General features: G+C 45.5%; 1 protein-coding gene across 1 annotated transcript; it reads right to left on the bottom strand.

The window, feature by feature from the left end:
- Positions 1-363: 363 nt before the first annotated feature.
- On the bottom strand, positions 364-12741 carry DYRK2 (dual-specificity tyrosine-(Y)-phosphorylation regulated kinase 2). The gene is made up of 3 exons (XM_012642075.1): positions 12280-12741; positions 11513-11661; positions 364-4486 (listed from the first exon to the last, which is right to left on the bottom strand). Exons 1-3 carry the CDS (start codon positions 12326-12328, stop codon positions 2879-2881), a joined length of 1806 nt encoding a protein of 601 aa, XP_012497529.1. The 5' UTR covers positions 12329-12741; the 3' UTR covers positions 364-2878.
- Between the last annotated feature and the right edge of the window lie 3456 nt (positions 12742-16197).

Here is a 16197-nt window from a genome sequence, read left to right as displayed (position 1 = left end):
AGGCCAAAAAATGCATGCCCTACAACATGGCATTCAGAACAAAAGGCACATTGTTAACACTAAGGGCACAATTTCTCCTCTACTGTTAATCTGCACTGTCTTGCACCATTCTGTTATTCCATTGTCTAGCAATACACTTAAGTGGTAATGCATACTCGGGTGGTGCAAGAAACAGAGCCTAATGAGACTGCAACCAAAGACAAGACAACACTGTGCTATTCCTAAATCTGAAAACATCTCAGACATCCCTAGACAATGGTAACCTGTGAGACCAAAAACTGTTTCCAAGCCAACTCCTAGTAGTCTATCAGAGCCCTTCGTTGATATTTTAAAATCACAAAGATGCAATAGTTTTCTTTTTTCTTTTTTTGACATTATAATTAAGCTAGAATTTTTTAAAAGCAGCTTCATCACTAAACACTGAAACGTGGTGGCTCTTGTGAATAAAGGAAATTTCATTGTATTTGGACAAACTAACAAAAAAGCCCCACAGCACTGCACGCTATAGTTTGGCTTAAAAGTTTCCGGTTGCATTTGTGACTAAAGATAGTCACAAATGCACGCTGGCATCTAAAGAACCAGTTTTATGTGGCAGGGAAAAAACAAGCAGTATTAGTCCATTTGTAAGTTTTCACATGTGTTAATATAATCATTTTATAAGAAATTAATAATGGCAGGCTCAAGTTCATATATTTAAACACAAATGTGAAGATGAGTGGAAATGAAAGAGGAGCATTAGGAGGGGAAAATATGACCTAAAGAAGCTAACCATCATTAAGAGGCTCGTGGTCTTACAAAGCCACCAAATCAAGTCTTAGACTTCTTATGCCTTTAAGCCAAAATCTTAATAAATACACAAATCTTTAAACTCTACAAGCCACTGATTGGGGGTATCGTCACATGAGCATCATTTGAAGTGTTACTTACTAACATATTATTGCACTTCCACAGATTACACAGAAATGTGTATAATATGCTAAAGAATTTGACTAGGGGAAAGAAGCTATAATTTCTAGATACAGACAGAAGTACAAATTAATTTATCTGTGACACCCATAAATAGTAAAGCAAATATCAATATCACTATTTTATTAATAAGCTAATCTTATTACTGTTTTTTGGCAAATATCTGAAATATTTCCTGAGCATTTTTTTCCACCATCAACCAACAAAGCCTCAAGATAAGTAAAGTGTTTTGTTCAAAACTTTTTTTTTTTTTTTTTAAGTAAGAGAAACTGTAGGATTAATATTCAAAGAACTTAACCGGAAACTTTCTTGGCCTCACTGGGACCATGCTTTAAGTACTTGTAAAATCAATTTACAGGCAATACAATAATATCTGTGCATATAAAAGATTATTTATCCTAATTTGTACTACCCAAATCCTACTGTCCAAACAGGCAGAAATCTTTCTATATTAAATTGCACATACCAAAAAATTTTTCCTCGTGCCTTGAAATTGTTATATATCACTGCTTATACATTAGTGATAAAATACTGAAATTTTCACTGTGAAAATAATTATTATTCAGAGAAGAAAATATTCTTTTACCTAACTCTCAGTTACTTTTCCAGTAAAGTGTCATTCCCACAAAAACAATCAGTGCAATCCAAAAGAAAGTAAAATAAAATAGAGGAATGCAATTTCTGTGGTTCTTCTAATGATATAAAGAGTAAGTCAAACCATTTAACTTGAGGTTGAACTTTTCCTCCTTTAAATGTGTTGTCAAAATTGGCCTTACTGAACAGCCACAGTGACTTCTGTTTATCAAGAGGATTTTCAACCCTCTTTCTTTAAAGAGTTGATACTTTCCCAGGCAAAGAGAACCTTACAGAGGCACCTGAAAAGTGTGAACTCACTCTAATCTGCTAAATCTTCTTTGGGACTATGGAAATCCCCACCTTAAGTAGCTAGGCTGCTGTTCTTTTTAAAACTGGAATATGAAATGATGGTCATCATCACAGCTGAAATGTCTCTTTGCTGTATTATAATAACAGTCAGGGATATACAGTTGAAGGAAGAAGGCAAACTAAATGCAAGCAACAGATGTGTGGTAAAAGAGGAACAGAGAGGAAAAAAGCAAAGAGAAGGGAGGAATAGCTCGTGGAATACATTTCTAAATTTAGGTGCAAAACCAATTCTGTAATATGAGGCTTCTTTACAAAACAGCTTGCCGATCATACTAGAAAATTTGGAGGAACACACGTTTCCATTTCCATTTATCTGCTAAAAGCTGCTTTGCTGGCTTTTAGAATGTCAGGATGCTAACCGAGCAATTTAAATCTGGGGATTTTATTTTGTATTTGTTTGAGCACTAGAGAAAAAGCTATCTCTAAGGTAGAGAGGTATAGTTTTTCTTAGAATATCACTTTTGTCCTGACCATTCTCCTCCCACCACCACCACCTCCCAGATAAACTTACGAAAAATGAAAGGAGGACAGGCTACACCTGTGCATGGACCTGGAGTATGGAGAGATAAGGAGGGCCTTAGGGGGCTATCACCCTGGGGAGAATATAATGTGAACCATGGAAACATAATAGTGAATGTCTTTGACACCAATCTGTAGATGCGTGGCAGTCATGAAGTAATCAATGGCCTGCCACTGATGTTATTATTCTGCCACACTAAATACAGTAAGGCTCATCGTACTTTTAGAACACAAAAAGTTTCAGAAAGTATAAAAACTTAAAGCATTGTCCTCATGTATTTTATAAAAACAAAATGAACAACTTTCTTACATTAAAATTAAGTGCTGAAAAGATACAAATGAGTAGAGTTATTGAGCAAATAAAAACAGGTCTGAGCTACTCCTTTTCAACCCAGTAAGGCTCAGCAACGTCGTATCTTTCAGATTACCAGCATCGGGGGATTCGAGCTCAGCTAACGAGTTTTGGCAACACTGTCCTCTGCTGAATATTCCCATTGGCATCTGTCATTTGTGCCAAATTAGTCCTCAGTTTGGAAGCTGAACTGGAAGGTGGAGGTAACTTAGAAATAGACGTGATAGCACCGGTGCTCTCCGTTATCCTTTTCACTGATGTTTTCTCCCCAGTGGGAGGCTTTGGCAAGCGCCTCCTCAGCCAAGGGTGCCGCAGAGCCTGGCCAGGGGTCATGCGCACCGCAGGATCCCATTCTAAACACTGTTTTAAGAAGTCAAGGAAAAGGGGGTCGTCACACCCCTTCAGTGCATTCCCCCACTCTCTGCTCTCCGGTGGACCCCTCAGTTTCCCCCTCCGGGAACGGCCTCCATTGAGGACCACAGAGCCATCCGAGAGAGTCGTGACAGTGCAGTAACGGGGATAACCCTTGGAGCTCACAAAATTTTTGGCTCGTTTGGCTGCATCCAACAGTTTCTGGGAGGGCATGCCCAACAGTTCAATCATGCAGGCCAGCTGGTCCCCTTCGTCTTCCCCAGGCAAGAGGGGGTAACCCGTCAGGAGCTCTGCTAAAATGCAGCCCAGGCTCCACATATCAATGGGCATACCATACCTGGCCCCAAGGATCACTTCCGGAGCCCGGTAAAAACGCGACTGGATGTATGTGTAGACACGCTGATGCTCGTAACAACTGGAGCCAAAATCAATCACTTTAATACCACTTCTACCTTGCTGCTTTAACAAAATGTTCTCGGGCTTAAGGTCACAGTGAATTATTCTGTTTTTGTGCAAAGCATCCAAGCACTGCAGAATCGAGTGAGCAAACTTTCGAACCAAAGGCAGGCTGAAGCCCTGGAATTTATTCTTCTTGATGAGCTCATAGAGGTTCATGCTCAGCAGTTCAAAGGTCATGCAGATGTGGTTGCGGAAGGTGAAGTTCTCCAGCATGTGGATGACATTCATAGTGTTGTCCTTGTCCTGCTTCCGCAGGTGTTCCAGGATTCGGATCTCCTCCGCTGCTTGCCGGTGGAAGCGCTTCTCATTCCGCACCATCTTCAGGGCCACGTGCTGGTGGACTTTGTGATCATAGGCCTTGACCACCTGCCCAAAGCTCCCCTTGCCAATGACCTTGAGGACCTCGTACCTGTAAGCCACGTGATCGTGGGGCACCTGCACATATGATCCCTGGTCATCATCATAGCCACCGTTGTTGGGCCCACCTGTCATGCCCTGGCGTTTCTTTGCGTTTGGACCCAAGAAATACACTTCGGGGTAGCTGAAAATCTCATGGTGTTCGAAGGCAGTTAGTTTTTGCATGTATTGCTTCATTGCTTGTTCGGGCGTCATGGGGGTGGCTTTCGCCTTCCCCATCCCTTCCATGGACTTCAGAGAGGTGGAGCTCCCCTGCCGTCTATGAATGCTCTCCAGCTGCCGCTCTGGCACCACCGGCAAGCCCGTCTTGCCCACTGTTGTAAGCCCATTTGGTTGTGTTGTGAGCACTGTCCGCTTGTTACTGTTATCCTCAAACAGCTGCTGAACCTGGATCTGTCCATGGGTGTGGCTGCCGACATGCAGGTGATCATTCATTGTGTGCTTGCTGCCACCAATCTGGAATTCAGACAGGAAATATGAACAGAATGGAAGAGGTCTGTTCAAATGGGGTATTTTAAAAGTCAGTCCCTGTCCCCCACACCCCATCTTTACAAAATCCAATTCGGTTTGAATTCACAGCCAGGCCAGGTTTACTAAATGGAAAGAGCTGTGCAGCCGGGAGGGACCTCATGAGCACACTAGCAGGGAGAGCGGACATGATGCTGATAGGGCGCTGACAGGCTCTGACAAGGAAAAGGAAAAAGAGAGCAGGGGGCTAGGTAAGGATACGAAAGATGAGATCCTGAAAAAAGGATTCCATAAATGCCACATCTAGCAGATAAGAGGTCTGCTGCCTTAGAGGCAGAGATTGTATCTTTCTTGTTCGTCATTCTACACCCAACATTCAGTACCGGGCCTGCCACATCACAGGTGTCCCACTCAATCCACACTTGATATAAAAACGAAACAGGATGCACAGAAAGCATAAGCCCATGAGACTCTACACGGGCTCCCCCACTCCAAGATCACAGCAACTTTCACATTTCATTTAGTTTCTTCAGCACGAAGACAGGGCCCTGTCTGTCTTGTCCACTACTCTTGCCCTCATATCTAGCTCTATTCTGAAAACACTTCATCACCAGTTTTTCCCCTTTCCTGGGAAAATCTGATTAAACCTAGGAACATACATGATCCAGTGACAAAAATCCTGTGTTTTTAGGCTTGAAAGATTCCCACATAGATACGCACGATAGTATCTTGTAGACCCATAACCTATTTTTAAGTTTCCAGGCTTCACTGACTGTGAAGACCATGTAAGGCCATTCAGCCCAACAAACCAAGCAACTACCACACTGTTTTGGGCCTTCCTTTGGTCAATGGTTTGGCTTTCTTAAGACATAGGCTGCTGAGCTACTCAGCTTTCCAACAAAGAATCCAAAGAAGTAATTTCTACTTCAGGTACACATGCCATGCCTGAACACTGCTGTCTAAACAAAACGGATGGTGTAAATCAAGGGGCCCCCAGCCTTCTACTGAGAATCTACTTGGGGTTTCCTTCAAGCACGGTATTGCTAAGAGGTGAGGGGTGGGAGAGACCGGGATACCCTTCCAGTTAGGCATTCTTGCCAGCCTTGGACAACCACAAGTCTTAAAGCTGCCCGGTAGGTGAGTTTTATATGGAAACTTAAAGGTCAACTTGTCATTCACAATCTACCTTATCCTTTTGACCAGTATTATTATTAACAGAGGCCTAGCTGCCAAAGTGGCAGAGTCCCTGCCCTGTGGGAGCTCACAATCAACTAGCTGAAATCCTTTGCCATCAGTATATTTTCCATTATCCTCTTCTAAATTCTACCTTTTGGGCCTCATATATTACGGGAAGAGTAGAAGTGCTCTGTATATGTAACACTATAATTCAAGAAATGACTTGGGAAACCTAGACTATTAAAACAAACTTCCAAGTCCTTCCTACTAGCAGACCAAGACCTGCACATTTTCTTCAGCTGACACGTAACAGGGGCAATGACTATGTATGGAGTAAGCTTTCTCTCTGCTGGCTTCCAAAATATAGCAGAAGTTGGGGCTTGGGCCTGTCTGATCATGGCTTCATAGATTCAAGGATTTTATTTCTCAGAGAGATTCTTAGAAGACTTCTAGTTGAACTTTTTTGTTAAACTCATAAGATGACACTCCATATTAGGTGACCTTACATTCTACAAGCGTAGCGAGACAGTTGTTTCACCCTTGTTCTATGTCAAAAGTAGGGCAGCCCATCAAAATGAATTAGGAAAGTCTTGGGCACATATAAAAGTAGCGCAGGCTTGTCCGTTTGCTTTTCTTCCCTCGCTCTGCACCCTCTCCTCTTCACTGTGGTCCTTCAAACACTGGGGAGGACAGGGGCCTGAAACTCAAAATCTCTCTCTCCTACAGAACCATTTTCCTCAGGGCAGGATGATGATATTTCAGAAGAAAAATCCACATTACCTGTGTACGTGCTATAAAAAGCATGAAGCTTCATTAGGGACAAAATTAACCTTGGGGCTTTAGAGATTCCTAAAAAGACAGCAAAGTAAAACTTTCTGAGCACCAGAAATTCACTTCAATGTTCACTACAGCAAATTTTATGTTAAATTTTCTTATATTAAATTGCATAATTTATAACATAACCACCACCGTTTTAGTGATTAGAACCAAAGGGAGTTTGCCAATAAAGTGGACCACCCCCATCTCTCCAACTGCCTTCTCTTGGTCTCCTCTGCAGTATCAACTACTAGTTCACCTACCCTTAGCTGGGAGCAAGGGTTCCTCAGGGTTCAAGCCTCCATTCTCTTGGTTTCTCACTCCCATAACTCTCCCCAGTTGATCCTGACCACAGCCCGGCTCTGGCAACTGCCCACAGGTCAATGTCTGCACATCTGCTCCTCAAGCTCAGACCTGCCAAATCCATACCTCCTGAACTCAAGACATACGTGTCCAACTACTGCTCAGTTCCCTCTCCCACAGGCAACTCAAACTCAACTCATGATTCTTCTAACAAAACTGTTTCCTCATCCCACAATCCTCAATTTTTAGCAAACAGAAGGCATCACCTCCACATAGTCACTGAGGCTATGATGCCTGGGAATCCTGGCACTGCACACCTGGAAAGCCTTCTCAACGTCTCCCTCAACTTCCCAAATCATCACGAAGTCTTGCTGTTACCATCCCACCCGCTTTCCAGCCACATGGCCTCACCTCGCACTCCTGCTGTCTTTCACCGGACGGCTGAGGTGGCCTAATAACATGCCCCCTTGCTTCTACGTCTAGAGTTCCTGCAATCTCTTCCCCACAGTGCTTCTAGAGTTGCCACTTAGAGGTGTCCATCTGAGACTGCTCTTGCTTTTCTCAAGGCCCACGGCTGGGACCATTTCCACAGCTAATAGGAGAATTTACCAGTAAGAACACAAGGTTCTAAAATGTAGAGCCTAAATGATCTGAGGCCTTTCAGTCCCATCTACCACTAGCACTCTTCTGAGAGGAAAGAAACCAGCTTCCCCAGGACCCATGGAAGTGCCATGCTGTTATGCTCCTCTGCTTTTGGTGAGGTCATGTTTCATAATGGTTAGGAGCAAACAAAATGAAACCAGCTCCACCATTTACTCACCGTGTGACCCTGGGCAATTTAATCTCTCTGAATCTCCATATGTTTGCCCCCAAAAAGAAGGTAACAAAGTTACCTCATTAGGGCTATCAGGAGGATTAAATAAGATAGTATGTGTAAAGTGCTTAGTATAGCACTTAGCAAATGAGAGCTATTATTCTTGTCTTTTCCAGATGTTGCTTGGAATCTCCTTCCTTCCCAAGTCTAGGTGATAAACTCTTATTCATCCTTGAAGGTCTGGTTCAACTCTCACCTCCTCTGTTATACCTTCCCTGACCTACTAAACAGCTACTTCTGTACTCAGAAAGCACTGCTATAAAACACATTTCATTTTACTGTAATTGTTTTAACATCAGGTGCACCCATCTGGCTGTGAGCAATTCCAGGGTGGGGTCACCTCTTATCCTTCTAAATCCTTATTAACATAAACCCAGGCATACAATAAGTGGTCAATAAATACCTGTTGAATGAAAGAACACACGTCAATAAATCCCTGTTAACTTTTGCCTCTCTTGGAGTTAATCCTCATAACTAAATTTTGTACCTTCGTAAGAAAACATGAAGTCAACACCCAGGGAATTGGGAAACGTCCCTGGTGATCTAAGTCACAAGACGTTAGGCTTGCAGTGTATCAGCAGAGACTTGGGTGCAAAGGATGGCCAGTTATAAAATATTTTGTAGCAGACACAGCAAGTAAACACCAAAAGTAACTCTTGGAAGCTTAAAAACTTTCCAGAGATTCATTTGAGAGGTTCTAGTAAAAGAGGACTTTGAGTCTCAAACACTGGAGAACTGTGAAATCACAACCAAACTTGGAAGTACACTGAACTGATCTGTGACAGGGGAAAGGGAGACTAGAACAGCCAGAAGATTTCCAGAATACATATGCCAGGACTACATCATAAACCTAAGGACATTAACAATCTCTCACTCCTGCTCAACCTCCTGAAGTCTGAGATCGTGGCTTATTCCTACTACTTGCCAATGTCTAGCACAGTGTGTGTCATGTTTAAAAATATACACTGAATAAATATAATTGTTAAAATACCTACGATTTATGGTTTAAAATGGAGAGAACTACAAAAGGCTTCTTTGACTATGAAATATTTCAGTATTAAAAATTATGTGAGAATAATAGTCTAACCAGTTTGGTAGTTTTAATCATTTCCAAGAAAAAAATGGCAAACAGCAGATATTTCACTGTGCTAATGTTTCTGGGCGTCTTAAAACTTCTCTGAAGTCATCTTAGAAATGTTGTGTAGTGTTATGGGACTAGAATTGAGTCCAAGAAGACTGGAATTTTAGCTCCTCCTCAAACATACTGACAGTCTGTGTGGCTCTGAGTCAAATGCCTATTTTTTCTTCTTCAAAATATTACTGTTTTTTAAATGTAAATTTTAATTCTTCTTTAATTCCAATTATTTTATAAAGATAAAGCTGGTGACTGGAGAGTACTTTAAACATTAAGAGTTATGATACATACTAATGTTTTGGAATTAAAAAATAAATACATTAATATCTCCCACCCAACATTAAAAGAAAAAGCTAAAAGGAATTAAGATAATTACTGGGTACACTTTTAGGACAAATAGAAATAAACTAAATGACTAAAGCGTAAAACAATATATACATGGAGAAAACAAAGGTGCAATAGACTAGATAAATTCCAAAGTTTATAATCTTTATAATCATATATTTACCTGCCTACTATTTCATTTACAAAGGAAAATATGGGCAAGCTCCTATGACAAGATCATCTTCCTCTCCTTAATGCCTTTTCCCCACTCATTCTAAAAGTTCTTCCTAGGTGTAAGTCTTCTAGAATTGAAAACTAAAAAACTTTAAAAGAAACCTGACAGACATATGAGAAGACGGATCTGCAAAGGTTCCTCAGTTTATAATGATGCTAATACAATTTCCTACAAGGAGAAGTGGACAGCAGTATGTTAGAGCTAGACTCAGGAGGGCGTGTGCTTTCACTCCGGCCTTGATATGAGTTGGCTAGGGAATCTTGACCAAACCAGTTAACTTGTCTGAGTCTGTTTCCTCATCTGTAAATTGAAGTAGTAGAACCAGATAAACTCTGTGGTTCTTTTAAACTTTCCTGTATTATGAACTCTACAATGTTACACAAATAAAATCAAAACTAAACCACTGAAACTCAAATTCATACTTTCAAAACCACGCATCTAATCATTAACAGCATACTGAAGTTTACACTTAAGTTAAAAACAAGTAGATCAAGCATATGGCACAGCAAAACGCAGCCCTCTATTATTAGGAGTACTGAGAAGCACATTCACATCTTTTCTTGTCTGTTGTACCACAGACTATTCCTCTAGTGGAGACTTGTCATTTATCTCTAATTTTATCACATATTTCAATTGCAAAGAGGATCCGATCAAGCAAAGCTGATCCTTACAAAATTGGAATCCAGACGCAAACCAAATATTTCTTTCCCAGTTCACACCATGTCATGTGATTTTATTAACACATGGAAAAAAACTGAATGTTATTATACTTTCCAAATTGTCAGATGATTCCAAGCCAAACAAAAAAATCCTAACCCCTAAAACCAATGGCGGTTCCTAACTAAAATGTTACTGTGACAAGAACACTTAATGGTAATATACAGAATCATGCATTCCACTGAAAGACTCATAGCCCAACACAGACGTCTGTGTAGTGAATTCCTGGGCCCTGGGACTAGATGTGTCAGGAATGGGAGGACAGTGAGGGGGACAGAATAACAACAACAAAATGCTATGGAACTTGTATATATCTCTTCAGATCTAAAAAATGCAACTATAGTCTAGACGTCTCACAAATTCTCCTCTGATCAACAAGTTTCCCCATAACACATGACCCCCAGAGCTGCTCCCCTGTAGGCTAGAAATGGTCTTTTCTGTAAGAACTCAATTTTCACTTGACAAACAAAACTACATCCCTAGCAAGCATCCCTCACACAGAACCACCTCTGAAAGATCCAATTGGAAAAAAGACCACCCATACCATCACTCCTCCAAACGCACGCCTCCTCTAGGCTGGCAGTCACCATCCAAGGGCCATCCCTGGGAACTGAGAAAAAGTACATGCTGAAGTAGAATCCAGCTTGCTAATCTCTGCAGCCACCAGTCCCACGCTGGCCTGGTTCTTCCCTCTGGGCCCTCTGAGGGCCCTCAGCACCTGTTAGGTGCCTGTTCCTAAAGGGCAAAGCCAGCCCTTTCCTTTTGAATAATGTCCAAGTGCAGAATCCTACAGGGGTGGCTCGTTTTGTTTTGACTGCTGCTGCGGCTCTTATTTTTGTTAATGTTAATTACAATTTCTGCTGTGCTCAAACCTGTAGCACTCATAAAACATGCTTACACACGCGGGGGACAATTGGCGATGCTCCCTGTTGGCTGGAGCAAGGCCTGGGAGGCTCTTTGGGGGATCGATTTTCCGGGCAGGCAGGCCTGGCTGTCCCCTAACACATATCTGCTTCTATAAATACCCACTACCCACGGGGAGCGGGGGCGGTGTTGTGGAGAGGAGAGATGTTTACCGGGTCAGGGAAGCGAGCTCTGGGAAGCAAGGACGGAAAAAAGAAGAGAGAAGGAAGCAGCAAGGAGGAAGCTCCCAGGAAGAGGAGCTCAGGGGTGGGCGGGCTCCGAGGGGAAGTGAGGGCCCCACGCCACGACTCTTCCTTTGTGGCTGCAGCTTTTTGGCTCGCCCAAGTTACAGAGGGCGGCGTCGAGGGGAGGCCACTGGCGTGGAGCTGCTCGCACTTCGACCTCTCTTCTCCCGGCGTAAGAGGCGTCAGAAGCCGAAAAGTCCCGTCAGAAGCCCGCAAGTCCCGGCGTTTCTGCCCAGGGCCCCACCCGCCCCCCCACCGCCCGGGCCGCCTGCGGGCTGGGTCTCACCGTGTGGGCTGCGGCGGCAGCGTTGCTGGCCCGGAGAGGCGGCAGGGCGATGGGGGAGGGCGGACCGGTCCCCACTCCGCTCCGCGGGGCCCCCGCACCGAGCCCCGGGGAAGCCTGAAGCTGGCGAACGGCGCTGTCCCCTCCTCGGCCTGGGAGCCACGTGCGGGAGGAGACAAAAGAGGGTCAGGGGGGAGAAAGTCACCCGGACCCCACCCCCACCCTGCTGGGCAGCGAACGTCCTCTCCCGGGGGAAGACGCAGGGAGAGACCGGGACAGGAAAAACGGGTGTCTGCGGGATGAGGGGGCGCCGAGGCCACAGCTCCGCGGCGCGCACCCACGGGCGGGACTCCGGCAGCTGCAAAGTTAAGTCGGGCCCTGACGCGCGAGTTCGCGACCTGGCGGGGGAGCCAGGCTGGGCCGGGGCTTCGCGGCCCACGTTGCAGGCGGCCAGCGGCAGGGAGGAGGGGCTGCACCGCCGAGGAGGGCGCGACGGCCTCGCCAAGCCCCGGGCGGGGCGGGAGCCCAGACGGCCCCCACCCGAACCCGCGGCGGGCTCCCTTCGGAGGGGCCTTGGGGCCCGCGTGCAACAATGAACGGAGCCCAGGCGAGGCGAGGGCGCGCTGTCCGCCCGCGGGCTCCCCGCGCCGCCCGGCCGCGGCGCAGACTTTGTTCGAGTCCCGCAGGCGGCGGCCGCCCGCGCCACAAGGGCTGGCCCGGGGGCCAGCGGGGGGCGGGAGAGGGCGGCGCGGTGGCCCGGTGCGCCTTACCGGTCGGGTAGGCGGCGGGAGCGGCGGCCGAAGGTTTCCTGGTTAACATGGCCGCTGGAGAGGAAAATGCATTTCAGGGCTGCCGTCTCCGCCGCCGCCGGTCCTGCTGCTACTTCTCGCGGCCGCCGCCGCCGCCTCCTGGTAGCCCCTCGCACGGGTCTCTCGCACCTCCTCGCCGCCTCGCGTCAGCTACAGCCAGACACACACAGTCCGCTGCATCCCCTCGGCCCGGGCCCGCCGCCGCGAGCCCCCCGCTCTCCTCCTCGCCGCCGTCCTCCTCTTCCTCGGGCGGCTGCAGCACCCCCCGGCCCGTGCACATGCCTCGCCTTCCCCGGCGCGCCGCTGGCCTCCCCGATTCCCTCACATAGGGGCGCGGGGAGCGGGCTACGCCGCGAGGACAGACTCGGCTCGGGAGCCTCTTCCCGGGCTCGCGCGCGCGCGCCCCCGCGCACACTCACACACAGGCGCCGGCGCGCGGCCCGGCCCGGGAGGGCAGCCCCGCCCCCGCGCCCCTCCGCCGCCGCCGCAGGCCCCTCCCCCGACTCCCCCAGCCTAGCCACACACTCTCGCCTACACCCCACCCCCACCCAGCCACCCACAGGAGTCCCTCCCCCGACCCGACCTTCTGCATAGCCGCCCCTCCGAGCCGAGCGAAACTCTGCAGCCTCCGCTTGCCCTCCGCCTCCCTCTCTGGCCATCTGCACTGCCCCCCTCGGTTCCCTCACTAACGACCTTCTCCCCTCCCCGACCTCGCCAGCCCTGCGACGGCCCTCCTTTGCCCTACAGCGCAATCTACCACTGCTTCCCCCCTACCGAAGTCGCTGCAGAGACCCCTCCCCTTCCATGCGCGCCCCTAAACGCAAATGCCTTTTCAGCTTTTCGAACCTAATGGCTGCTCACAAACAATACTTGCCCCCGCTCCCGTGTCCCAGTGACTTAACCACTCCTCCTCCCCAGTTTATCTTGTAGATAACTTAGTTGTGCGAGGGTCACCTCGGAGAGTCAAGCCCCGTGCAGGGGCCGCAGCTGAGCCTGGTGACCCTGAGCATGGGCGAAGTCAGGGGCTGCCCTCCCACCTCCGCCTCAGCCACACACTCCCCGATTTACTGACACCAAGTGACCGCTCTCCAGTCGCTAGGACAAGGGGAGACAGGCGCGTGTGGACGGCCGCTGGGGAAGCAGTTGGCTGTGGGTTGCTAGGCAAAAATAAACATCAGAGTCACCTCCCATTTCCTTACAACTCCGAGCCTTTCCCCTGCGCGGCCGCTGGGAGAGACACGCCTTCTTTTCAGCTCTCTACGGCAAGGGTTCCTCTAATTCCTCTCATCTCCCAGACTCATCTCTTTCTCCTTCCCTTCCAAGACACATGGAGAATTTCCCTGCCTTTCTAATTTGCCATCTACAGCCTCTCTTTTCCTGAAGACTAAAAAATTGCTTGTCCATCTCACAACCGCGCCTCATCGTGCGTGGCATGCTGTGCACCTTTATCCAGAGGTCACGGGTTTTGCCGCTTCAACAGTTAGGAGGGTGGGAACCGGACAAATCTCCGATGACAGGGCAGAAAGTTATGCCCTCCTTCCTGAGAGGTGCCCGGTTTCTGAAGTTCTCTTGGGGACGTGGGTCTATTATGCTCTGCCCCGCCCTGCGTTTTTCTGCGCCCCTGACTGGACCTAGTGTGCAGGCCCGAACTAGTGCAGACTCCAGTCGGAAGACAGTCACCTCCTGCGGAGTTCCATCGCCTCCGCTGTTTGCAAATTGTCATAGCAACCTCCCACAGATATAAAAATGCCAAAAACAGTGTTTCGAGGGACAGTGTGACCCTCTCAGAGTCTCTGGGACTCTTACAAAGGCATTGGCAGAGGTAACCTGTGACGAAGAGTAGAATTTTGCCTAGTAATATGTCGCTCCCAAAAAATCCTCCTGGAGCCTTTTCCTAATAAAGTAGAACCGCAGTAAAATAGCCAATCCAATAATATGCCTTTAGAAGAATCATGACCTGAACTGGCCCCAGCAAGAAATAGCCACCTATTTCCTGCCTCCCGGTCTAATTTTTTTTTTTTTTTAGGTTTTATTTTTTTTTTTATTTCAGCATATTATGGGGTACAGATGTTTAGGTTACATGTGTTGCCCTTGGTTCCCCCCCGCCAAGTCCGTGTTTCAAATATGTCCATCCTTCAGGTAGTGCGCATTGCACTCCTTGTGTATACAAATACCCGTCCCCTCCTCCCTCCTCCCCTCTCCTCCCGCCTCCCTCCCCCTTCCCCAGCATCCAATAGATGTTGTTCTGATATGTGCATTTATGTGTTGATTAGTTAATACCAATTTGATGGTGAGTACAAATGGATCCCATTCTTCTGCTCTTGTCTGATTTCATTACGATTTCTAGCACACCACCTTGCACGTTCAAGAAACCTCGCACCTCTTTTCCTTCCTCCCCTTTTAAAAAACAATTATTTTAATACCATTTTCCTTTTTTAAAATGAGCACTCCATACCATTGATGTTCAAATCAAAAATTTGAAGGAAAAAACTTAATTTTAATCTGATACCTTTTACTTAAATTATTTGTGTGGTACTTCAATAGAAGCTAAATATGCCACTGTTTTTTCATGAATAAGGAGAATGCTAACTACTGGAAGTCATAGTTTGTGATTTCCAAATTAGTAATAATTGATACATTAAACGTGAGCAAAAGGAGCACTATTTTTTTTTTTAACAAATGAACACAAACAATCATTAACTTTAATCAAAGAAAGAAAAGGATACCTGTTTAGGGAACTTTTCAAAATGTTATATATTGTTTTATAATATGACAAGTATAATTTCAATTTTATATTTTTTTGTTGCTTAACGTAAGGAAAATTTGCAGTTAACCCAATCCTTAGCTATTTTGGTTATAAATGGTACATCTTTGAAAATTATATTAATTCTTACTGAACTCTAAATTAGTGTTAATCACTACTTCGATTTCCCTCATTCTGTTAAATATTGATGACCTCAACCTGAATTAATGTCAAATAGAAAGATGTACAAATGCACTCCTTAGTCTTTTGGGAAGATTAAATTGGGTAAATTCTGGGTAAATTCTGGTAAATTATTTCCCACAAAGTTTATTATTATAATTCATCATTATCAATTTTACTATATAATTATACTGCACATTTATCTCTTTATAAAACCCTTTCACAAATATTACTATGTTTAATCTTCATAACTCATAACTCAACCAGAGTTGATTTGACTTTAAATAGTAACTCCCTCAGGGGGCTCCATTCATTTATTAACAGTGTGCTCTTTGGTTCTTGCCCATTGTAAAAACTCTGTCTGTTTCTGTATGCTTATAAAATCCAGATTCAAATAACAAGTAGGTAGGCAAGATTTAGCAGGAGTAGAGAGAAAGAAACTTAGAATTGAGCTTTGTGGAAGGTAGTCGATTTTTCACTTGTAAAAATACTGATCACAGAGAAAATTGGAAATGATCGAGAAAATTGCTGGTTTTGGAACACATTTACTCATTTAATCTCCTTATCACAGAAACATTTATAAATAATTTAGTATGTGGTAGGCCTAGGAAACATGATGAATCATCAGGTATAGTGGGCTAGGCTTCAGTCTGGCAATCTATTAGGAACTCATTCCTTTATTTAATTAAGCAATAAACAGTAAGCACCTAACATATTTTTGACATGACTAGTAGTGGGATGTTATGGTTTGAATATTTATGTCCCCCCAAATTTTATATATTGAAATCCTAACCCCCAAGCTGGTGCATATTAGGCAGAGCACTCATGATTGGGATTGGTGCCCTAACAAAAGTGACTTCAAAGATCTAGTAGCTTTTTCTACCATGTGAGGACACAGAGAGCAGGCACCATCTACGAACCAGGAATTGGACCTTCACCAGACACTGAATCTGCAA

This window comes from Propithecus coquereli, unplaced genomic scaffold (assembly GCF_000956105.1).
Source record: "Propithecus coquereli isolate 6110/MARCELLA unplaced genomic scaffold, Pcoq_1.0 Scaffold172, whole genome shotgun sequence".
NCBI lineage: Eukaryota > Metazoa > Chordata > Mammalia > Primates > Indriidae > Propithecus > Propithecus coquereli.
This window is presented reverse-complemented; position numbering and strand designations above follow the sequence as displayed.

What these genes read in the sequence shown, in the direction of transcription:
- DYRK2 (XM_012642075.1), bottom strand. Translation starts at nt 12,328, where the DNA reads ATGTTAACCAGGAAACCTTCGGCCGCCGCTCCCGCCGCCTACCCGACC. An exon ending in TCCCGCCGCCTACCCGACCG is followed by an intron (nt 11,662 to 12,279) that starts GTAAGGCGCACC and finishes CGTGGCTCCCAG; the next exon opens with GCCGAGGAGGGGACAGCGCC. An exon ending in CTGCCGCCGCAGCCCACACG is followed by an intron (nt 4,487 to 11,512) that starts GTGAGACCCAGC and finishes TCTGAATTCCAG; the next exon opens with ATTGGTGGCAGCAAGCACAC.